This window comes from Pithys albifrons, chromosome 30 (genome assembly GCF_047495875.1).
Source record: "Pithys albifrons albifrons isolate INPA30051 chromosome 30, PitAlb_v1, whole genome shotgun sequence".
Classification (NCBI taxonomy): Eukaryota; Metazoa; Chordata; class Aves; order Passeriformes; family Thamnophilidae; genus Pithys; species Pithys albifrons.
The window spans coordinates 1522946-1545615 of NC_092487.1; the positions used below are offsets into that span (position 1 = coordinate 1522946).

General features: G+C 55.5%; 1 protein-coding gene across 1 annotated transcript; it reads left to right on the forward strand.

Moving 5' to 3' along the window:
- Window positions 1-129: 129 nt before the first annotated feature.
- On the forward strand, window positions 130-22655 carry LMNA (lamin A/C). Its single transcript, XM_071579502.1, has 12 exons — window positions 130-598; window positions 16215-16371; window positions 16559-16684; window positions 16795-16965; window positions 17067-17192; window positions 17314-17534; window positions 17626-17830; window positions 17965-18072; window positions 18238-18357; window positions 18440-18535; window positions 20353-20607; window positions 21262-22655. The coding sequence occupies exons 1-12, from the start codon at window positions 249-251 to the stop codon at window positions 21292-21294; spliced, it is 1968 nt and encodes a 655-aa protein (XP_071435603.1). The 5' UTR covers window positions 130-248; the 3' UTR covers window positions 21295-22655.
- Window positions 22656-22670: the final 15 nt, after the last annotated feature.

The window sequence follows — 22670 nt, forward strand, 5'->3', positions numbered from 1 at the left end:
GCCCCCATTTCCCAGGGATGCTTTCCCAGACCTTTCCAAGCAAGGGCGGGGACTGATGCGAGTTGTCTCCACCCAAGTTTTGGATAACTCCACCCGCCGCCGCCTCGCAGCTCCTCCTTCCAGTGAACAGCCCAGCTGGGATATAAGCAAGTCACTCAGACACCGGGAGCTGCCGCGACAGCTGGGCGGGTGGCGTGGGACATCGCGCCGTGACCTGTGCCGTGTCCTTCGCCTTGACGCCGGACCCCATGGCGACGCCTTCGCAGAAGAGGAGCACCCGTAGCGGGGCTTCGGGGACCCCCTTGTCCCCCACCCGCATCACCCGCCTGCAGGAGAAGGAGGACCTGCAGGAGCTCAATGACCGCTTGGCCGTCTACATCGACAAGGTGCGCTCGCTGGAGCTGGAGAATGCCGGGCTGAGGCTCCGCATCACCGAGTCCGAGGAGGTGGTGAGCCGTGAGGTCTCGGGCATCAAGGCTGCCTACGAGTCGGAGCTGGCAGATGCCCGCAAGACCTTGGATTCCGTGGCCAAAGAGAGAGCTCGGCTGCAGCTGGAGCTCAGCAAAGTCCGGGAGGAGCACAAGGAGCTCAAAGCCCGGTGAGTGCCCTGGGGACGCGGCGGTGGGGGGGCACAGTGGTGAGTGCCCTGGGGACGGGGGGACCGCAGCGGGACAGGCGCTGTCGTCATGCTTGGCAGGGAGCCGGGAGGGAGGAAGGAGCAACCTGGAGGAGGCAGGGAGAGGAAAAATCCATGACCCAGCTGGGACAGCAATGTCCATGGTGGGGACGAAGAGAGGAGAGAAGCTCTCTCAGCATTCCCACTCTCCCTCCAAGCGCCATCTTTGGCCAGGGTGCCCTTGGAGGGGTATCTGGGAGTGGAGCTGTGAACGCTCAGGCTGGGGTTGAACAGACATGCCCATGGCCCCCGGAGGGTCCGTGCGACGCGGGGCGCGAGCGCCGGGCTGGCGGCCCCTCTGCCTTCGTCATTCTGGAGCTATTCCTAAACACGCTCCGGCACAGCCCGGGAAGCGGTGCCAGCCAGCTGGCTCTGTCCTGCCCACAGATCTCGCCTGCTCGTCCTATTTTCCTCTGCTGTCTTTGGCACCGGTTAAAGAACCTGCCTGGGTTTTGTTTGCCTTAACCCTCCCTGTGCCGAGCTGCTCCCACCTTGTGGGGTCCCTGGCTTTGAGAGAAGAAGTGCACAGGCTGCACCCGTGTCCCTCTCCTGCCAGCTGTTGCTGGGTGTTGTGCTCCCGGTCCACACTAAGCCTCGCATCGCCCCAGCAGCTTCCCATCGGATTTATCTCTTTCCCTCCCTGCCATCAGAAATGTCCCCTCGTGGCCCCCTCCCCGCTGCCACAGGGCTGGTACTGGTGACCAGTGCAGGTCCCCTGAGGACGCAGGTCGCTGAGGACACGGGGCTCCCCGACCAATGTCACTGCTGGCCAGCCAGGGGCTGGCACTGGGTTTCCCTCGGCTCTGCCAGCCCAAGCAGTGTCAGGATGTGTCCCTGTAGAGGCAGCTCCCTGAGTCCCGCTCCACGCATGGAGCAAGCGGATCCCTTGCCGTCATCAGCTTTGGCTCGCGGCCGGATCCGGGCTGGGCAGTGGCGGGACAACCCCCTCTTCCTCCATTTGATCTTTTGCCTCTTATTCTGGACATCTCGTTTGGAGTCTGTATCAGATGAGGCTAAAATTAGCTCCTTCGGAAGATGCCATAAATATTCTACCTACCGGGAGGGAGAGAACGTGCCGCCTGTTACAAATGTTTCCAAAAGCCCTATGGGGTTTATTTATATTTAACTTTCTGTTTCCCCTTCACTGGTGCAGGTCCGTCCTCTTATGAGGCAGCTTCGTTTGTCCCACTTGCTGCTCGCCAGATCCCTGCTCCCAGATCCCAAGGATCCGGGTGCTGGTGGGAGGAGCAGCTGAGCTGTCTAAAGCCTTTTGCTGCCTTATGCAAACCCAGAACTATCTTGGCCACGATCTTTTGAGGGCTGCAAAAAATGTCCGGCCCGCAGCCGTGGCTGGCAGGGAGTTGGGAGCTGGCTGTGCTGCAGAGCCAGCCCTGTGGAAAATGGATGTGGAGTTTTTCCCTGCGATGGGCTGTGCTCCGGGAGCCCGTATGCTTGTTTCTGAGTGCTGACAACCCTCCTGAAAAAGTTCTGTGACTCGAGGGGGTTCCCAAAGAGCAGCTTGTGGCTGGGAGGTGGGTTTCGGTGGGGTTTGGAAAGCAGTTGGTGCGCGGGGCTCTGGGGGACGGGCGTGTTTCTGTGTTGAGTCGGCTCTGAGTCACGGCCGGTGAGATGGAAGAGCGATTCTGCGGGGGAAGCCGGTGCTGTTCATTCCTGCCTCTGGCGTGTCCTCACTGCCTTGGGCACAGTATCGGGGCTGCTCTCCAAGGCCCAAAACCCTTGCAAAATCCCCAAAACCCTTGAAAAGGGGCTGGCAGCTCATCTTGTGTCCGTGGGGATGTGCTTGATGTGGCAGCGCTGCTCAGAGGGGCACGATCGGCTGCCAAGCCACAATGCTGCTCCTCGGGCTCAGTTTGACTGGGGTGTCCCGAATCTTTGTGGCTTGGGGAAACGGGGCAGCCACAAGACTGACTCTCTGAAGGGGTCGGAACTGTTGGTGGGATCAGGAAGGACCTGCTCAGGCGTTGTTCTGCTCCCTGCCATCCAGTTGCGTAGGAATGTGCCTGCCCTGCCGGCTCTCCCTGCCCATTCCAGCCCCTTGGGTCAGCACCTGGTCTGGGGCTGCTTTGTAGACCTTGACACGGTGACACTTTGTCTAATAAATAACTGACAGCCAGCCCTCTGCACCCGCTGTGCCAGTCAGCCCTGGGGAAGCACCGGGTATCTCCCGCAGGGCAGGCACCCGGGGCCGCGTTATCGGCACCCACAGCATCGCCACTGCTCACCGCAGGGGTTGTCTCGCCAGCACAGAGGGAGGGTGGGGGGCTGGGGGTGCCAGGGCATGACGTGTCTGGACGTGGCACAGTGCTGGTGCTGAGTGCTCTGTCTGGGGAGGGGGAAGAGGTGCTGGCTGGAGGGGGACAGGTTGTGCAAACAGGAGACCAGTCTAACCAGTACTGACGTACTGGTGCAAGAGCTGCATGAGTGGAGGAGGGTCTGGGCAGAGCTGGGTTGGGAGGTGCAGGCAGCTGCCTGCCCTCTGCCTCCTGTCCTCTGCTACCCCTCTGTCCCCAGCCAGCTGCTCTTGCCTTTGGGCTGGACATTTCCACTGCCCATTTGGCTGCTCCCAGTGGTGATCCAGGAGGGGTTTCCCAAAGAGCCTGCCTGGCTCCTCACATGGGGATCCTGTGCAGCCTGGTGCTGGCTGTGCCCCAGGTCAAGGGACAGTGCTGCCTGGCCCTGTTCCACCTGTGTCCCCAGTTCCTGATGGCCTCTGGCTATGCTGGAGCCACTGCTGAGGCAAAGCAGAGGGTGCGGTGAGGGTGGCTGGTGACTCAGGGGCTCTGACAGCACCGGCATTGTCCACTCCCAGATCTTGGGGAGAGACAGGAGCAGTCTGAAATGCCCCTGCCTCTGGTGTCCTCAAGCTTCTCTCCCCCTTCTTGGAGAACACCTGGACTCCAGCACAGTACTGGGTTGTTGGAGAGATGCTCTGCACCCAGTTCTACCCATCACCCCCTCTCGTTGAGCTGACTCCTGACTCACAGGGTGAACAGGAGCCACAGCCCATGCCTTGCTCCATAAGGATTCACCTCATCCCAGATGCATGACGGGTTTGTCAGTGCAAGCCTCAGTCTGGAGGTGCAGGGGTGTAGGATACAGCCCTTGGGCACCTCCATCCTCAAGAAAGGCCCCCCCGGGGGTTCTGTACCTGCTCTGTGGGTGAGGCTTGGCCAGGCAGTGGCCAGCTCCCTCCCTCAAGGCAGGAACCAGCCCTCATTAGCACCGCGGCTGATGAGCGATGCCTTCCTGAATTGCAGCCCCTAACCCGATTAAGCCGGTGCCTTGGCAGCGCCTCTTCCTCCCGGGGCCCAGATCTCATCCCTGGCCCTAATGAGGACAAATCTCCTGTTTCCCAAAGGCTGTCGTGGAGGTAGGAAGCACATCCAAGGGTAGAGCAAGGGAGGCTGCAGTGGGGTGCCAGGAGGTGAACCCCACAGTCCCTCCCCAGCCCAGGGGGTTTTGCCCCGTGCTGGGTTCAGTGAAGACCCTTCAGGCAGGAGCAGGTAAATGGGATGTGTTTAGATGAAAAAAAGTTTAAAAATGAAGGTTCAGTGCTGCCATGGGGCTGGGTGCTTCTTTCGGCAGCAATGAGCTGGTGCTGGAACATTTGCGTGGGGTGAAACCTCAGGCTCCCGGGCTGTTCCCCCCCTCTGCCTCATGGAATCCCTGCCAGGGAGGGAATGCTTTGACTGGGAGGAGGCTTTGCCCTTTTGGAGCAAACAAAGAGGAGCTTGTACAGCTGGAGATGCTTTGGGGGAGTTGGTGACACAGAGCCAGGCTGGTCTGGACCCCTGTGCCCTTCTGGGACCCTCTTAAACACAGTACCCTGAGTCTTTTGTGCTGCAGAAACATTGGTTTTCCCTTGACATCTGCGGGAAACAGCTCAGGATGGTTGGGCTCCTAGAAGGGAGGAATTCTTGCCCGTGCTAACATCCAGCTCCTCTTTTTCCAAGGACAGTCTCAGCAGAGGAACAGGCTCCTGCACTTTCGGTTCGCAGCTCTGCTCCCATTGCTGCATATGCTGTCATTTTCCAGGCACAGCTCTTCTCTTTGCTGTTCTCGGGGATGAGGGGAGCAAGAGGAAATCCTGTTGTTTTAAACATTTTTCTGACAATAGGATTGACTCTACAAATTAAGAACCTTATCCTTGGAGTTAAAGAGAAATGATTGCAAAGAGAATCAGGGCTGGATTTAGTGCGGGAAGGGCTCCATCCCTGACATCCCATCCCAGCCTGCTCTGGTCTCGTGTGCTGCCACAAGTGTTTTTCAGCCTCTCACGTGTCACTTCACTTGTCTGAATCCCAGCAACACTCAGACTCTGGAGCCCAGAGAACTGGGAGTTGCTCCCGGCATGGTGCTCCAGGAGGCAGATGGAGAGGGTGGCGTGGCCAGGGTGGGACATGCAGAGTGGCTGCCAGCTCCATGTTCTGCTGAATTTGTGCCCTTTGGGAGCTGCAATTTCCTTCTCTGCTTCTGGCAACCAGGAGAGGAGGAAGCCGTGAGAACTCTCTCCCTGGTCCTTGCCAAAATTAGGGCTGGAACAAGGAATTTTCTGTTAAGTGTTAGCCCAGTGGGTTTGGGATAAACTGGGAATTGCCTCCTGGTGTCCTGCTACTGGCTGTGTTACCTGTTTCACCATTCTGCTCTTTATGAGGGAGTTTGCTGAGCCTGTTCCTCTGTGACTAGCTCAGCATGTTCCCAAACAGCTGAGACTGGTGCCACGTGAAACCTGTCTCTGTCCACAGCTGCCATCAGACACCCGCAGCCACTCACTGGGGTGCTGGGGCCGGGTGCCCACCTGCCTCTGCTCCCTTTTCCTCACTGCCTAGGTTTGAATAGCTCCAGTGTGAAGCTGAACAACTGTGGAGGGCTGGCACAGCACCCCGGCCCCACTTGGTGTGGTGGCAGCTGCAGCCCTGAGTGCAGAAACCTCTGTGTGACAGCCGGGCTCTTGGACACCCAGAAAAAGCCCCAGTTCATGGGATCATGGAATGGTTTGCTTTGAAAGAGACCTAAAAGCTTTTCTTATTCCAACTCCCTGTCATGGACAGGGACACTTTCCACTAGACCTTCAAGCCCTATTCAACCTGGCCTTGGACACTTTCAGGGATGGGGCAGCCACAGCTTCTCGAGGCAACTTCTACCAGGGCCTCACCACCTTCACAGGGAAGAATGTCCTCCTAATACATAATCTGAATCTGCCCTCTCACTTTAAAGCCACTCCTCTTTACCCTATCACTCCACAAAATATGTGTCTATGGCCTTTTTCCTGTGTGTGCAGGACGTCACAGCATGTCTGTGAACACATGGTGTGATCCAGGGCTCTGAGTATTGGGGAGAGCCAAAGGGTGTGGAAGGTGGTTAATGAAGTGCAGTGAACCCAACCCACAGAGATACCACAAACCCAGCTGGGGTTGGGACACCTCCATTCCTGAGTGAGGCTGAGTCAACATTGCACACTCTCAATAATAAACCAATTTCCTTTTTCCAGTGAATGTGAAGGTGCCCTTGGCTTGGGGTGTCCTTCAAGCTTCAGACAGCCCTTTATGCCCCATTTCTACCTTTTCCTGGTTAGTAGAGTCAGGAGTTGCGACAGCAGCAGGGACAAAGTTCCCCAGTACCAAGGGTGCAAGATGGGTGCTGCCCTGCCTGTACTTTATCTTCCATAATTACAGGGTTGCACCATTGCAGGTGTTGGCACTGTGAACCTGCAGAGAGGTGACAGAGCCAGGGTAGGAGCAAACATGGGCTCTCCTGAAGCTGTTGAATTTTTTCATTGGGGCTGTGAGTGGCTCAGAAGCACCTCTATAGGAGTGAGGTTCTGATAGCAGATGCCTCTCCACCCTCTTGGACAAGAGCCACTTCCAGCCACTTTCTTTGGCTCCTGCTTTCCACACTCTCACATCTCTCTGCTATCCAGTACAGTGCCTCCATCCTGGTTAGAAAGAGCTTGGCGTCTCCCTGTCGTGGTACTTGACTGGAGCTCAGAACTTCCAGGGTTTTTTTAATAACAGCTTAAGGACACACTTTCTCCCTTAAAACCCCATCTCTGAGTCATTTGAGCCCAAACAAACATCCCAGCTCTTGGCATGGATGTGTAACATGCAGGCTTCAAAGAGTTGGGAGCCCAAAGCAAACTTGGCCCCAATGCCCATGGGCACTGAGAGTGACCAGTTGCCCCACTGGAGCTCCCAGTCTCCACTGGGAAGAGCTGAGTGTCCCCATCTCCTGGCAGTGCAGTGGGCTCGCCTGTGGAGCAGCCCTGGCAGAGCGGGGGGATGAGTCAGGCTCAGCCGCGTGTCCCGGGGCTGGAGAGGGTGTGGCACTGTGGGGCGCGTTTCGGGGCTGCCACTCCGGCGGTCACGCTTCCCTGCCCTTTCCTTCCTGGCATGACAGTGGGTAACCCATTCCCCAGCAGCTTCTGTGGGGTGTGAGGATGCTCCACTGCAGGGCACCATGATGAGCCAGGAGAAATTAGGGGGTGTTCTCCAAGCTGAGCTTTCATGCCGTGGGCTTTAGAGGAGAACAGGAGCATTGTGGAGGGCAGCCTTGCCCCTTGACATTGTGCTTTACTGCTTGGGTGGCCTCTAGACCCTCCATTTGCAGGGCAGAGATGCTCCTTTTCACAGCCCAGCCTTAGCTGTGCCATTTCTGTGCAAAAAGCTGGACTGGGGTTTACCTGGTGGTGAGTGTGGTGTGGGCACGTGGGGCTGAGCATGAGGGAGGTGATGGGGAGCCTGGAGCCTCTCACAGTGGCCCTGTTTGCAGGGTGGTCCTGTGCAGGCAGCAATTGGGGCTAAATTGTGCTTTCTAGGGATGCCACGTCTGCAATCCTCACTCTGGGGAAGTGGTTATTTCCTGCCCACGTGCCGAGCAGGTTTGGGCTCCATCCCGGCACAGTAAGAGGGGAACGTGGGCAGAGCACATGGCAGAGCACAGCAAAACTTTGGTGTTCACCTCGGCCGCTGCTTGTCCCTGCACCGAGCTGCACTTTCCCAGTGGCATCCCATCCCATCCCGACCCGTCCGGGCAGCCGCCCTGCCGTGGGGCTCGCGGTGCCGCCGGTGAGTCAGAGCAGCCAGCGGGGCGCGCAAACAAGGCGGCTCCAGCGCAGCCCGCGCTGGCCTCGCTGCCACGGCCACATGCAAATAGACCTTGTGGCAGTGTAAACACCTCGCCTGCCTTTATCTGCGCTGCTGGAGCCGGGATAGCAAACCCTTTTGTTCCCAGAAGGATGTGTGGCAGCTGGATCCAACAATCCCCCGCTTTGTTTCTTAAGCAAATGTTGCTGGCCTGAAGCTTTGCGTACCCAGATTTATGAAAAGTGGGGTGAGCTGCTGCTACTGGAGAGAAAAAAAGGGGCCTTGAGCTCGTTCCATGTTTTGCCTCCACTTTGTCTCACCTTGTGCAGGGACCCTGTTCCTGCACAAGGATCAGGATGCAGCAGGTACAAAGTGACCTCCTCATCCCTTCCCATCACCCCTTTGCATTCAGGGACTGCATCTGTGAGCAGAGGGAAAGGAGGCAGTGTCTGCACAGTGGCAGCACATTTCCTTGCTCCTGAGTCTGGGGTTGCATCCCTACTCCTTCACCACTGCCTCGCATCCATCGTGGCTGTGTCACCAGCTCCCAGTGCAACACGAGCTTGTGGCTGTTTCCCCCCACTGCTCCTGGTCCTGAAGACATGACTAATAGGAGTGACTCAGCTCCCTGTTTTTAACTCCATTTGTAAGGCTCTGGCCATGCCCAGTCCCTCAAGGAAACACCGGGAATCTGTGCTTTGTCTTCATCCTTTGAGGTGCTGGTTTATGGGCTTTGTGTTTGTCGTTCATCCGGAGAAGGATATATTGAAGTGAACGGAATGTTCTGGGGCTTCCATGGAGGGCCAACATTTGGAGCTGTTTTAGGTGAAAAAAAAAAACTAAAAACCCCACAACTATCCCACTAAGATTTAGCCCAATTATTGCAAGACTGTCGTTTGCCATGTTGGAGTGGGATAGGCTGGGCAAAACTCTTTAAATTTCATCCAGTCCAAAATGTAATTGTTAATTTGTTGTTACATTAAATGTAACACAATAATATGAATTATACAAAACTCACTTGTTACCATGGTGAGACTTGGAATTTCCTTCTTCCCTCCTCTTCCCCAAAGCTTTAGTCAGACTTTTGTATCATATTGCAACCTACAAATTGTTAGTAAATTTTGGATTGGAAAAACAACACCCTTTGTGGGGTTTTCCGGGATATCCTCTGCAGGAGTTGGAACTGATGATCCTTGTGGGCCCCTTTCAAGTCAGGATTTTCCATGATTCCAAGCTTTTCTCTTTTGCCTTTCCTACTGAAACTCAGAAGGTGGAATCATCATGGAAGGTGGTGTAATTCATGAATTTGAATTATGTCTGAAAATTCTCTTTCCAGCACAATTCCAGGCTTTTTTTAGCAAGTTCCTTTTTCCTGATGAAGGGCGTTACTGTTTTAATCTATATTTAAGATGGTTTAATTCCAGACCATCAAGTGTCTCTTAGACAACCCGGTTCAAATTCCATGGGAAGCCAGGGAAAGGCAGGTTGGCATGTTTGGAATGGATGGATTTGGGTGCAGAGCCTGGACTGCGAGTGGGGATTGACCAGTGTTTGATCGTGATGTTCTGAGCTGTTGAGAGGTTCAGGTTTATGAAGAGAGACAATCATATAATTCAGGTTGAAAAAGCCCTCCAAAATCATTGAATTCAGCAGTTCCCAGCACTGCCAAGGCCACTTCTATCCCCAAGTGGCACATCCACCTGTCTATTAATAAATGCCCCCAGGACTGGTGGCTGCACCACTCCCCTGAGCACCCTGTTCAAGCCTTTGGTGATTATATTCCAGTGGAAAATGCAGTTTTTACAAGGGAGGAACCAGCCCTCTCTCTGGAAACCTCAGGCTCAGTCCATCCCCTTGGGACCTGCTAAATCAAGTTTCAAGCAGTGGCACGTTGCATGTCACCCCAGCCTGGAGGCTTGTTCCAGATAACCCACAGTTTGGTGGTGGAGGTATTCCATAGGGAAATCCTGCCCTCACTCTGCTCAGCCATGAGCATTGCCAGGCTCTGTGTGCTACCAGTGCTGGGGACTCCCGCGGCTGATCCTCCCCTGCGCTTTGGATCCTCTTTGCATCTGCCTCCTGGGGCTTTGCTGCACTCTGGAAAAGCTACAGGCAGCAGTGGGGAGTCCCACAGGCAGCACAGAGGGTCTCACAGGCAGCACAGAGGGTCTCACAGGCAGCACAGAGGGTCTCACAGGCAGCACAGAGGGTCTCACAGGCAGGACAGAGGGTCTCACAGGCAGCACAGAGGGTCTCACAGGCAGCACAGAGGTCCCACAGGTGGCAGAGAGTGCTCACAGGCAGCCAGGCACTGGCAGACCTGGTGGGATGTTGTGATGGCTGCTCCAAGCTGGGACACATGTGCATGGAGGGTAAACCCTGCCCTTTGTCTGTGCAGACACACAGATTTATGCTTCATGAAAACCTCCCCCCAAAAATGCAGTGTGGGCAGTGGAAAGCCAAGTCTTGCACATTCCCCTGGTGACTCTCACGTGGCAAAAGGGCAAAACCCCCCTTTCCAGCTCTGAAACCCCTCTGGTAATGCCATCCACCCTCCAAAACCACAGACCCTTCTGGTTACTAGGGGGGACTCAGCCCAAACAGCAGTGTCACTTGGTGACTCGGGATTTCCATTCCGAGCTGCTGGCGGAGGCTGTGATGAGTCACCAGCTGGCGTGACAGCCCGGACAGGGAGTGAGAGACACTGGGGCTCCCCAGCCGGCACTGAGCTACAACACCGTTAATTCTAAACAATTAATATACTATTTATTCTCGGAAATGGGTTTCCAGCTTTCAAGCAGTGCAGGGCTGTCGGTTGGTGCTGCAGCCACCTGCATGGACTGGTTGTGGTACTGCTGAAGCTGAAGTGCCTCTCCCATCATGAGAGGGGAGGCTGCAGGGTGACTATGAGTGGGCACAGGGTGTTTGCTCTGGTGCATTCAGGGGAAGGGGAAAAACACCTTCATACCTTTGGGAAGGGCATGCGTGGCCAATCCCTGGAGATATTGCTGTGGTCAGGTCCCATCGCACTGGAGTTTGTGTGCGCCCACAGCTCCCAGCAAGGCTCCTGGTGATGGGGCTTGTGGAGGGACAGGAATGACTTGGATTTGTGGAATGCCAGACTGGAAGGTCCATTTGTATCCCCATGAAATGCTTTCTCCTAATTCCGAAAGAAACAGCGGTTTTGGTTCATTTTAAGGAGGCAAGGAAGGCCAGATCTCAGTTCCAGGAGAGAGAAGTCCAGCCCTTGGGAGATGCCAGTGAGCCGTTCTCACCCTGCTGAGGCCACGTGGGGTCAGACAAGCCCCTCAACCCCAGGGATGAGCATGTCAGGAGTGGGTGGCAGGACCCGGGCACCAACCCTGGCACCAAGAAGGTTCTTTGGCACCGCTGACACCTGAGAGTGGGAGCTGTTTCCGTGCATCCATGAGCACAGTTGGCACTGGCATCCCCAGCTCGCTTTGGCAGGGGTTTGGTGCCCCACAGGATGCTGGCTCCGTGCAGATGTTGTCCTCGCTATACATCACGCTGGCTATTTCCAGCTCCCTGCTAGGAGACCAGCCCGTGTTTATCCTGGTGATTTGGCAGAGGCGCTGCGGCACAGATGAGTCAGGAGCTGGGAGAAGCTGCTTCGCCACATTCCCATTGCCCCACCACAGAGGATTTCCAAGTCTGCCTCTCCTCATGCTGTTCCTGCTGCCTATCCTGTGGGGCCCTGGGCCCTGGGATCCTGTGGGGCCCTGGGCCCTGGGCTGGGGGAACAATCCTTGATGAAGAAACAATCTCTGGTATAGGGGAGCAATCCCTGCAGTGGGACAGTGATCCCTGCGGTGGGTGAGGGATCCCTGGGATACATGCAGTGATCCTGGGACCAATCCCTGGCACTGAAGGCAATGCTGTGCAGAGCAGTCAGCTCAGGGTGGGGCAGAGGAGGTTTTCTGTGTCCTCCCAGCAATGGCAGACCTCCATGGGCACATGCTGCCTCTTCCACCTTGGGCTCCCAAGCTGTAAACACCTCAAGAGCCTTTTCTGAGAGCCTTGTCTTAGCAGTAGTGTGCCCAGGAGCAGGGAAACTTGGGCTCTGGAAGCCAGGTGGGACCAAAACCTGCAGTCCCAGGGGATTTGTAGATGTGCGTAAAGATTTATGGATGGGACATGAGCTGTCGAGTTCCCTGAGTTGGCACCTTCTCCAGGGTGGGGCAGCTGTGATTTGGAGGCAGAGAAGGAGTGGAATGCCTGCACCTCCACCAGCTCCAGCCCGTGCATTGGTCGCCTTCCAGCATGTGAAGCCCAAGCTTCAGGAACACTCATGGAGATTAATAGTGGAGGGGGGAAACCGAAGAGTGTTTCCTAAAAATGCAGTGATTGGGCTGTGTTGTCTCGGAGAGGGTTGGTGTTGGTGTCTTTCCAGCAGCCTGGTGGGCTCGTGCCTGAAGCTGCTTTGATGAGCTCTGATGACTCTGTCCTGTCTTGACTTTTCCAGAGGGAAAGCCCAGACCTGCCAGGTTTCCAGGCTGGGATTTTGGGGCAGAGGCGGGGGGAGCAGTAGCAGATCCTGCTCTGTGGTGTTGTCCCTGAGCCCTCTCTGAATCTCTTGTGCCGAAATTGCAGCCTCGTGTCTGTCAGTGCTGAGCGCAGCCAGAGCAGATCCAACTTTCCACTAACATTTGGATTTTCTGGCTGCTCAGCTGCAATTTTCATTCTTTTTTTTTCCTTCTTCCTGCTTTTAAAAGCTAAAAATAAAACATCTTGAGGCCCCTTTTCCCTCCATATTTTCTCTTGAGACATTTGTTTCTTGAGGATTTGATGCCTCTGTTGTGTTTTCTCCTCTTGGATTGTTTTTACCCACAGCTCTCCCAGCACAGGGGATCAAATCCTATGGGACACTGAGCCCATGTCCCCTGGCCACAGGCAGCCAGCCCTCCACGGTGAGTCTCTGCTTCCCTTGGTGGATTTGAGATCTTGTAGACTCTAGTGAGCAGAATGGGGATGCCAGTGGAACCCTCCAGAGAGGGGGAGGAAAGTCTGGCTGTGCCCCCTTCTCCAGGGAAGTGGGAGCGGCGCAGCTGCCGTGGAAGTTTTTATTTTTAGCCCAGCACCAGCTGGAGCCTGGGAGGTTGCTGGTGAATAAAAGCAAGACCTGAGGGGAGAAGGGAAAACATAAACCCTGGCTGGGCTGGAGTGAGGATCAACAGGAGTGGTGGACATGGCAGTCCCCAGCACCAGAGAGGACTCTCCTGTGGGATGACACCTCATCCAGAGGCTGCTGCCACATTCAGGATTATGGTGTGTTTGGAAGGAAAATGGGGGGAGATGCTCAGATCCTGGGGAGCTGAATCATGCAGATCACTGGACCTGTCAGAGCCAAGGACAGGACAGGATTCATCTCACCCCTCTCCCTCCTGCAGAACTGCCCCCAAGCTCAGCCCCATGACTGGTGAGCTCCGAGCTGCTGGCTCTGCTCCTCATGGTGCAACCCAGAGCAGAGCACAGCAGGGAGACTTCAAAGGCAAAGGGATTTGTCCTGGACTCATCTGGGGTTTAATGTGGGGCTTTCCAGGCACTGATGCCCAGAGCCCTGGATCTCTCTGTTCCCTGGAGATGGACGTTCTGTTGGGATGCAAGTTTGACCATCAGCATTTTCGCCTCCACTTGTCACTTACTAATAGAACCAGTGTCCCCGAAGGACTTGGAGAATTCAGTATGTTCCAGAGCCCCATCCTGGAGAACCAGTGCTGCCTGGCTGTACCCAAACCTCCACAGCCAACACGGCGAGCAAAGAGCTGCAGCAGCAAAATGCCCAGGATGAGCCTTGCCCGGAGTCACACAGAACCTCCCTCCGTCAGGGATGGCAGGCTTGGCCCCCGCTGGCAATGCCGGGGTGGCCACACTGGCTGTGGCCACGAGTCACGGCCAGATGGGAAAAGTCACCCTCAGCCACTGGTTGCAGTGAGCCTCGGAGCCTGGGATCTGCTCCCGGCTGGCATTCTTGTCCTGTGAGTCACTGGCATGAAAGGAGTAGGTTGCACAGGAAGGACCCAGCACAGAGCTCCAGCAGCAGCTCCAGAAAGCGAGGCTGTAGTTCTCTGGAAAAGGGGGACCAGCACCGTTCCTTGGTCAGTTATTCCACTGGGGGCTAAATTCCAAATTCTCAAGATTGCTTAAATGCTATTTAGGCGGCATAAAAGAGACTGTTTTATGGAATTTATGGACTATGAAATCATACTCTGTGCGTATCATTGAGACTTTCTTACCTGATGACATGAAAATCTGAACAAAAGAACATAATATAATTTATTACAGATCCGGCATGTTACTGATCCCTTTGCACCACAACAAAGAGTGTTCTGGGCTGGGAAAGGAACTCTCAGAAACAGAAAGAAAGGCAGAAGATAGATCTTCACATAGTTCCAAGAAAAAGTCTGCAAGCTGCTCCTGGATTCCCAGAGGCTCTTGGGCTCTGCTTTTCCTGACAGCAGCACTTTAAGTGATTCTGAATTTCGTTACTGTACGTGTAGGAATAGTGACTTTTTAAACTGTCCTTCCTCAAGCTGAATTTCTGCTCTTTTAACATGGAATTCATCCTGGGATATAAAGTGGAGTTTGTGCTTAAAAACAGTAGTTTGGGATTTTCAAACCTTTGCTTTAGTCTGCAGAATAACAGGATGACTTTTCCATGCTGGCTCGGGACAAGAAACAGAAAGAAATGCAGGAAAGTTTGCTGTTGGCCAAGCCAGGATCTTCCCATATCCCTGCGAGTCTTGGAATGCCGTCACTGCTGGTCCCGGGGTCCCAATCGTGGTGGTCCGGATCCTGCCCTGGGATGGGCTGAGTGCTGGTGGTGCCGCCGGCCGTTCCCTGGTATTTGTGACCCATGATCTCATGGCGTGGGTGTGCACTCCCCGCCCCAGGAATGCGCCCCAGGGCTTGCAAACAGCCCGTGCCCGGCCAGTGCTCACCCACAGCAGAGGGGCTGCGGTCCCGGGGCGCATCCCACCTCCACCAGCTCCACACCCCGTTTTGAGGGACGTGGGGTGACAATCCCACCCTGGGCTTGGCGACTGCTGGGAGCCGTTGGGACTTTTCTTTTTATAGGACCTACCAAAATAGCGCCAGGCTGCATTTTGGCAGTGCAGTCAGATCAGATTCCCTGGTCACACGGCGGGTCTGCAAGGAATGGCCTTGACCTGCTGTCAGAGGGCTGGAAAAGCGACGAGGGCAGTGGGAGCTAGGATGGCACAGGAGTCTGGATGGTGATGCCAGAGGTCGGGAGGCACGTCCGCAGCCCTGTGCCAGGCAGCTGAGGTGCCACAGCTGAGCTGCCTGGCCACACCTGTACAGCCCCTGGCACCTGCTTATTGCCCAGTGACTCCCATCTGCTCCAGGACAGGCACTGGGCTCCCAACACTGGCAGAGTGCCGCAGGCTCCTCTGTCCAATCACCTTGGTAGGGCAATGGTGGCTACAGGGCAGCTTCAGCTCCTCCCCAGCTGCTGCTGTGCCATCCATCCTTGTGTCACACCATGCCACACCATGCCATGCCATGCAGTGCCACACTCAATTGTATGATGTGCTCTGCCACACCACGCCATGCTGCACCCTATCATGCTGTGTCACCCTGTGCCACACCATGCCACTCTGTGTCACACCATAACATGCTCCAGTGTCCCACCACACTGCATCACATCCTACCATGTCACATTGTGCCACTCTGGCCCGAGACTGGTCAGCGCTGGCCTCTCATGGTGCAGCTGCACTGTGGATGTGCATATCACCCATGGGTGCTGCACCCTGAGACACCTCTTGGTCCCTTGGTCCTTCCCAGCCCTTCCTGCTTTCCAGTATCCACACTGGATCCCGGGTGGTCAGGACCTGATGGTCCGCTCAGCGTGTGGGTGTTGGGGACGAACCTTTTTGGGGGTGATCAGAGGGCTGCAGACATGATGCTCTGTGTGCTTGAAGTACAGTGCAGGGGTGTTGGGTTTTCTGAGAGCAGCCTTGAGGAGAACGACTTGGAGGCATTGGTGGATGAGAAGCTTGGCATGACCTTAGAGCACCTTCCAGTACCTAAAGGCGCTCCAAAAACTGGAGAGACTTTGGACAAGGGCCTCGAATAACAGGACAAGGGAATGGCTTCCCACTGCCAGACGGCAGGGCAAGATGGGATGTCAGGAAGAAATTCTTCCCTGTGAGGGTGGGAGGCCCTGGCACAGGTTGCCCAGAGAAGCTGTGGCTGCCCCATCCCTGGAAATGTCCAAGGCCAGGTTGGGTGAGGCTTGGAGCAACCTGAGCTATTGGAAGGATTCCCTGTCCATGGCAGGAGGGTGGGACCGGATGAGCTCTAAGGTTGCTTTGAGTCCTAGCCATTTTATAATTTCTTGATGACTGTGATTTTCCCTGATGTGCAGCTAATTTGTGCCATCCTTTGACCTGCAGGAATGCCAAGAAGGAAGGGGACCTTCTCACTGCCCAGGCACGCCTCAAGGACGTGGAGGCTTTGCTTAATTCGAAGGAGGCTGCGCTGTCCACAGCCCTGGGTGAGAAGAGAAATCTGGAGACTGAAGTGCGGGACCTGAGGGGACAGGTGGCCAAGGTGAGCAGTGGCAGTCCTGTCTCCAGCTTCCCCAGGTTCCCATCTGTCCCCCACTGCCTGGGGGCTGTGCCAGGTCCCCACTGTGCAGGGGGGCTGTGGGGCAGATGCAGATGAGTGGTGGGTCCCCAGCTATGCTGGATGCAGTGTCCAGAGCCCACTGTGATGTTCCCTTTCAATTCCCTGCCAGTTGGAAAGTGCCTTGAACGAAGCCAAGAAACAGCTTCAGGATGAGATGCTGCGCCGTGTGGATGCTGAGAACCGGCTGCAGACACTGAAGGAAGAGCTTGAGTTCCAGAAAAACATTTACAGTGAGGTGAGCTGCAATGTACCATCACAGTGCTGGGATTGCTTGGGATAACCCCTGTTCTGTGTGTTGTGTCCCCTTCCCGAGGTGACACCGTGTCCCCTGACCTGTCCCCCCAGGAGCTGCGGGAGACCAAGCGCCGCCACGAGACACGGCTGGTGGAGATCGACAACGGGCGGCAGCGCGAGTTTGAGAGCAAACTCTCCGAGGCCCTGCAGGAGCTGCGGAGCCAGCACGAAGCCCAGATCAGGCTTTACAAGGAGGAACTGGAGAAGACCTATGGGGCCAAGGTGAGCAGCCCCCCTACACCACCTTCCTCTCCCCTCAGCCCTGCAGAGTGCAGGTGGGCAGTGGGTGCTGGGAATGCTGATCTCCCTGTCCTGTCCCCCAGCTGGAGAATGCCAAGCAATCGGCTGAGAGGAACAGCAACATGGTGGGTGCTGCCCACGAGGAGCTGCAGCAGACCCGCATCCGCATCGACAACCTCTCCTCGGAAGTGAGCCAGCTGCAGAAGCAGGTGAGCTGGGACCAAGGGCTTCCTTGGGATGTCCGCCCTGGGGATGGGCCCCTCCTGGGGATGATCCCCTTCCGGGCACGGCCCCAGCTGGAGTGGCCACCCTTACCTTCCCTCCTCACAGTTGGCTGCCAAGGAAGCGAAGCTGCATGATTTGGAGGATATTCTGGCTAGAGAACGTGAGACCAACCGGCGCCTGCTCTCCGACAAGGAGCGGGAGATGGCTGAGATGCGGGCACGCATGCAGCAGCAGCTGGATGAGTACCAGGAGCTGCTGGACATCAAGCTGGCTCTGGATATGGAGATCAATGCCTACCGCAAGCTGCTGGAGGGCGAGGAGGAGCGGTGAGTTTTGGGCACCATGCCCAGCTCTGGACTATGTGGGTCCCAGCCCTCATGTCCTCACTGGCTCCATCTACTCTTCTTTCCCTGCCAGGCTGAGGCTGTCCCCCAGCCCTTCCTCCCACAAAGGTGCATCCCGAAGCCACTTGTCCACCTCGGGCTCCTCCAAGAAGCGGAAGCTGGAGGACAGTGAGAGCCGGACCAGCTTCTCCCACCATGCCCGGACCAGCGGCCGTGTCGGTGTGGAGGAGGTGGACTTGGAGGGCAAGTTTGTCCGTCTCAGGAACAAGTCCAATGAGGCGAGTTTGCCTCCAGGGGGAACCCTGGGGTTTCTGGCATGAAGCTCAGCCCTGCTTTGCTCCATGGGCAGGAGGTGGATGGGGCAAGCTGGGGAGGAACTGGGTTCTGAGGGTCGCTGCTCTCTCTCTTGCAGGACCAGGCAATGGGGAGCTGGCAGATCAAGAGGCAGAATGGGGATGATCCCCCCATCATCTACCGTTTCCCCCCAAAATTCACCCTAAAGGCTGGCCAGGTGGTCACGGTGAGTCACTGCCTGGTGGAGGATCCAGCTGAGATCCTGAACCCTGCTGGGCTGCTGGTGATGCAGAACTGTTGGTGTGTGGCTTTTTGCTGTGACAGACCCACATCCCCAGGCTCTGGGCTCTGCACATCTGAAAAGTCCTTTTTCTACTGCTTTTCTCCCCAGATCTGGGCCTCAGGAGCTGGAGCAACCCACAGCCCCCCCAGCAACTTGGTGTGGAAAGCCCAGAGCAGCTGGGGCTCCGGGGACAGCCTGCGCACTGCCCTCATCAACTCCAACGGGGAGGTGAGAGCCGAGGGCAGGTCGGGCTGGGGCCATGAGGAGTCGGCAGGCACTGAACCCCCAACTCCCTTCCTGTCCCCCACAGGAGGTGGCCATGCGGAAACTGGTTCGCACTGTGATCATCAACGATGATGAGGATGAGGATGATGATGAAATGAGCATCCATCACCGTCATCACCACGTGAGTAGGGCACTGGGGATGCCACTGTTCCCAGGAGGCCTGGTGGGGGATGCAGTTCTGCTCCCAGGCAGGGTAGGAAGCAGTTCAGCATCACACAGGGTCAGGCATATGGGAGAAGGCAGCAGGGAGTCTGCTGTGGAAACAATGACTTGAGAGAAACCAATAGACCTCTGGCACTTGGAGGAGGTTGCTGCTCACCAAAAACGCTCTGGAGACCTTGCTGGAAGTTGTCTCCAAGCCTGAGCAACCTTGAAATGCCATGAAAAGTGTTGGAGGAGCTGGAGGGAGGCTGAGCTGGTACTCCACATCACTGAGAGGACGGAATGGTGGAAAGTTGATGGATGACACTTCTCATCAGCAGCTGCTCTGTCCTCTCTGCTTCATGAGGGTGCTGGAAGAAATCCAGAGGAGGCTTTGTCCTTCCTCTCAAACCCATCATTCCCCACATGGAGCTGAAATATGCATAAAGAGGAACAGCGAGCAGAGCAGGCAGCAGGCAGAGCAGGCAGCAGGCAGAGGGTAGGCAGCCTGCCAGGAAAATAGCTGCAGCCACTTCTCCCAGAGAAACATCCCTGGCTGCAGCCCAGCAGCCCCCACCAGCCCATCCCACAGGATGTCTGTGTCCTGCACGTGAGATGCCCACAGGAATCGTGTGTGGAGATGTGCAGTCATGGCCATGCCATCCCTCAACACAGGTGAGAGATCTGCTGAGTGCTGCTCCTAGGGCTCTGCAAGAGCAGGATGGAGCATCCATCATCCACTTTCTTTGAGTTCTCTGGATCGGAAGAGTGGTGCTGTATCAGCAGATTAAGCTACTGGATTGTCCCACTCCACTCTGCCCTTGTGAGACCCACCTACAGTGCAGGGTCCAGTTATCAGGCCCTCAACACAAGAAGGACATTGAGCTGCTGGAGCAAGTCTGGAAGTAGCCATGAAGATGCTCTGAGGAATGGAGCCCCTCAGCTCTGGAGACAGGCTGGGACTGCTGGGGTGTTCAGCCTACAGAAGAGAAGATTCCAGGGAGAACTTAGAGCCCCTTCCAGTGGCTAAAGGAGAAGAGACCTGGAAAAGGACTTTAGACAAGGACTTGGAGTGACAGGACAAGGGGAAATGGCTTCCCACTGCCAGAGGACAGGGCTAGATGGGATGTTGGGAAGAAATTGTTCCCTGAGAGTGTGGTGAGGCTCTGGCACAGATTGCTCAGAGAAGCTGTGGTTGCCCCATCCCTAGAATTGTTCAAGGCCAGGTTGGATGGGGCTTGGAGCAACCTGGTCTAGTGGAAGATATCCCTGCCAATGGCTGGAGGGTGGAACAAGCTGAGCTTTAAGGTTGATTCCAACCCAAACCATTCCATGATTCTGTGATTCTCTTCTCTATTGATTATCCCTGGACAGAGGAGCCAAGCTCCTGCAGCCAGTGCTGCCCATTTGTCTGAAGGATGATCTTTTCTAAGAGCAAATTTCCCATCAGAAAGCCATCAGCTCATGAGGTGTTGAGGAAGAGGGTGTCTTGAGAGGAGCACAGCTCAGGTGTCTCCCTTGTGCCAACAGCCCTGGGTGCAAGGCCACGGCAGCAGGACAGGTCATCCACTGCCAGTATGCCAGCCCCAGTCACTTGGGATTAGAAATACAAAAATAACAATTCTATTTTATTATTTTTAAACCATGTGATGGAGGGGATGGGCGAGTGCAGACTCTCTTTGAGGACTAACTCAAGAGGTCCCCGGGGTCACACCATCATCCTCAGGGCAGGGCCTCAGGGCAGAGGATACTCAGGCAGGGGCTCAAGGTCACTTTGTCTGTCCCCCCCATGTCTAGGGTAGCTGCAGTGGCTCCGGGGACCCTGGTGAATACAACCTGCGCTCACGCACGGTCGTGTGCGGCACGTGCGGTCAGCCGGCCGACAAGGCGGGCACCCAGAACGCCGGCATCAACACCATGTCCTCGGGCTCCTCCACCTCCAGTGTGACCGTCACCCGCAGCTACCGCAGCATGGGCGACTCTGGCATCGGCCTCGGGGACAGCCTGGTGACCAGGAACTACCTCCTGGGGAACTCCAGCCCCCGCAGGCAGGTCAGTGTCATTCCCAGACCCTGGGTCCAGTCTGTCCCACTGCTGTTGAGTCCCCACCCTGTCCTGGTGTTGTCCTTTCTCAACAGGGCAGCACTCTAGGAATCTCATCCCCTCCCTCCTGTCCCTGCTTTTGCTCTTCCTCTGTGGGTTCACACAAGCCTCTTTGTAAGGGATCGAGGAATCAGAAGGGAATTGAAAAGGGATGTGGCCATAGCAGCTCCCCACCCCACCCCATCTCACACCATCCCATCCCACAATCGGCCCCCATGGCATCCCAGAGCATCCTCCATCCTCATAGCACTCATTCCACCACTAAGTGTTGTTCATGCTGGTAACATGAATATTTCAGGACCTAAATATGTATTTTATCTCTATATTATATGAGATTGATATATAGTATATTCTGTACTAGTACTCCCAGTCAATATAATCCTCAACTTTCACCTACTGCTAGTTCTCAAATTTCAGAGCTATGAACACCCAAGCTGGGGGGGATTTATTTATTGCACCCCAAGGGCCAGGGCAGAGGAGAGCCCAGGACAGTCCAACCACCGTGGGCATCCAGAGGGTCTCACTGGACACTTCACAGCCAGACCAAACAGACAGTGACACTGGGCTCCTCTTAACCCTCCTCTTTTTCTTTCTCCCCCCCAGGCTCAGGCTGTGCAGAACTGCAGCATCATGTAACTCCGTGGCGCATTCCTGTGGTTCCTGCCCATCTCCAGCTAGGTTTTTTCCCAAAGCAAAAGAATTTTTGTTCCCTTAAAAAGAAAATATATCAAAAACCAAGTTTGGGGGTTTTTGTTTTCTATAGCAGGAATTTTATATATATATATATATATATATTAAAAGTGCTAAAAGATGCTTTGATTTTTTTTGTAAAGAAAAAATCTATTTCTATATAAAAAATCCAAACCAAAAAAAAGCTTCTCAGCTTCACAACTTTTTTAAAACTTCAGCCAAAGACAGCAAGGACTTGTGTTTACGGAGCAGCCATGCAGGAGGAGATCATAGTTGAAACGCTCTTTAGATTGTACCTTTTTTGCCAAAGCTTTTTACATAGGACTGGGAGAAGTGCAGCCATCCCCACCGCAGCTGCGTGCCACGGGGGCTGTTGTCCTGCCTCTAGTGGAGCACAGTGCCTTTACAACCCTTTTTCTTGGGATCTGAAGCCAAAATTCCCTTTTTCTTTTTTTTTTTTGTTTGTTTTTGAATTGTGATTCCTGGCGGTGCTGGCGTGGGGGCTCCTGGCAGCTTGCAGGCAATGCCCATGTCTCTCCGTGGCCATTGCCCCCTCACCAGCCCCCTGCCCGCCTGCACTCCTGGCACTCCACGTACTGTATTCCCCATATTCCCTATCCCAGGCACCTCGTGCCCTTTGGGTTCCTTCTTTTTTTTTTGTAAGCAGCCGAGTTGTGCCTTAGCTGAGGCGGGGGCCAGGCTGGGAACCCCTCTGGACCCCGCACGGCACTGAGCAGAGATGGAGTAGGGGAAGTGAAAACCCACCAGAGCCGCATGCCAGGACCAGGTAGATTTGGCAGCTGGGGTGAATGGACCTCAATTCCACAGGCTCAGCCCCAAGAGGACCCCCCAGGTCCCCCTCTTTGGGGTCTGCTGCGTCTAACGGGATTCACCCCAGTTTTTCTCAGCTGGAGTTAGTCAGGCTTGTCTCTGGTGGCTGGAGCTCAGGAATCGTTTCAGGGATGAGGCGAAGGATGTGCAGTCCAGGCAGGGCTGGTTTGCCAGGAAGGCACCCAGGAAGGTGTTTTGTTTTAGCAAGGGGGATTTTGGGATCTGGCAGGAGCAGCTCCCCATTCTGCAAGGGTCCATCCAGCCATTGACAGACGTCTTGGCTTCTTGCCTCTATTGGGGAACACCTGCAGCCCCCCAAGCCTCGAGCACAGTGGAGGGCAGAATCAGGTCCCACGACAAGCCCCCTGCTCCAGTGAGATCTGGCGAGGTCGTGTATGTATCCGTGCTTGCAAAGCTTCTGTATTATTGCCTGTATCTCCTTCCAGAGTCAAAATACAGCCAAACCCTTCCCACGCTGTGTGCTGTCATCA

Excerpts from the sequence above, each read along its gene's own strand:
- LMNA (XM_071579502.1), top strand. The coding sequence starts at position 249 with ATGGCGACGCCTTCGCAGAAGAGGAGCACCCGTAGCGGGGCTTCGGGG. Across the intron at positions 16,372-16,558 it reads TGAGGGGACAGGTGGCCAAG|TTGGAAAGTGCCTTGAACGA; the intron begins GTGAGCAGTGGC and ends ATTCCCTGCCAG. Across the intron at positions 20,608-21,261 it reads ACTCCAGCCCCCGCAGGCAG|GCTCAGGCTGTGCAGAACTG; the intron begins GTCAGTGTCATT and ends TCTCCCCCCCAG.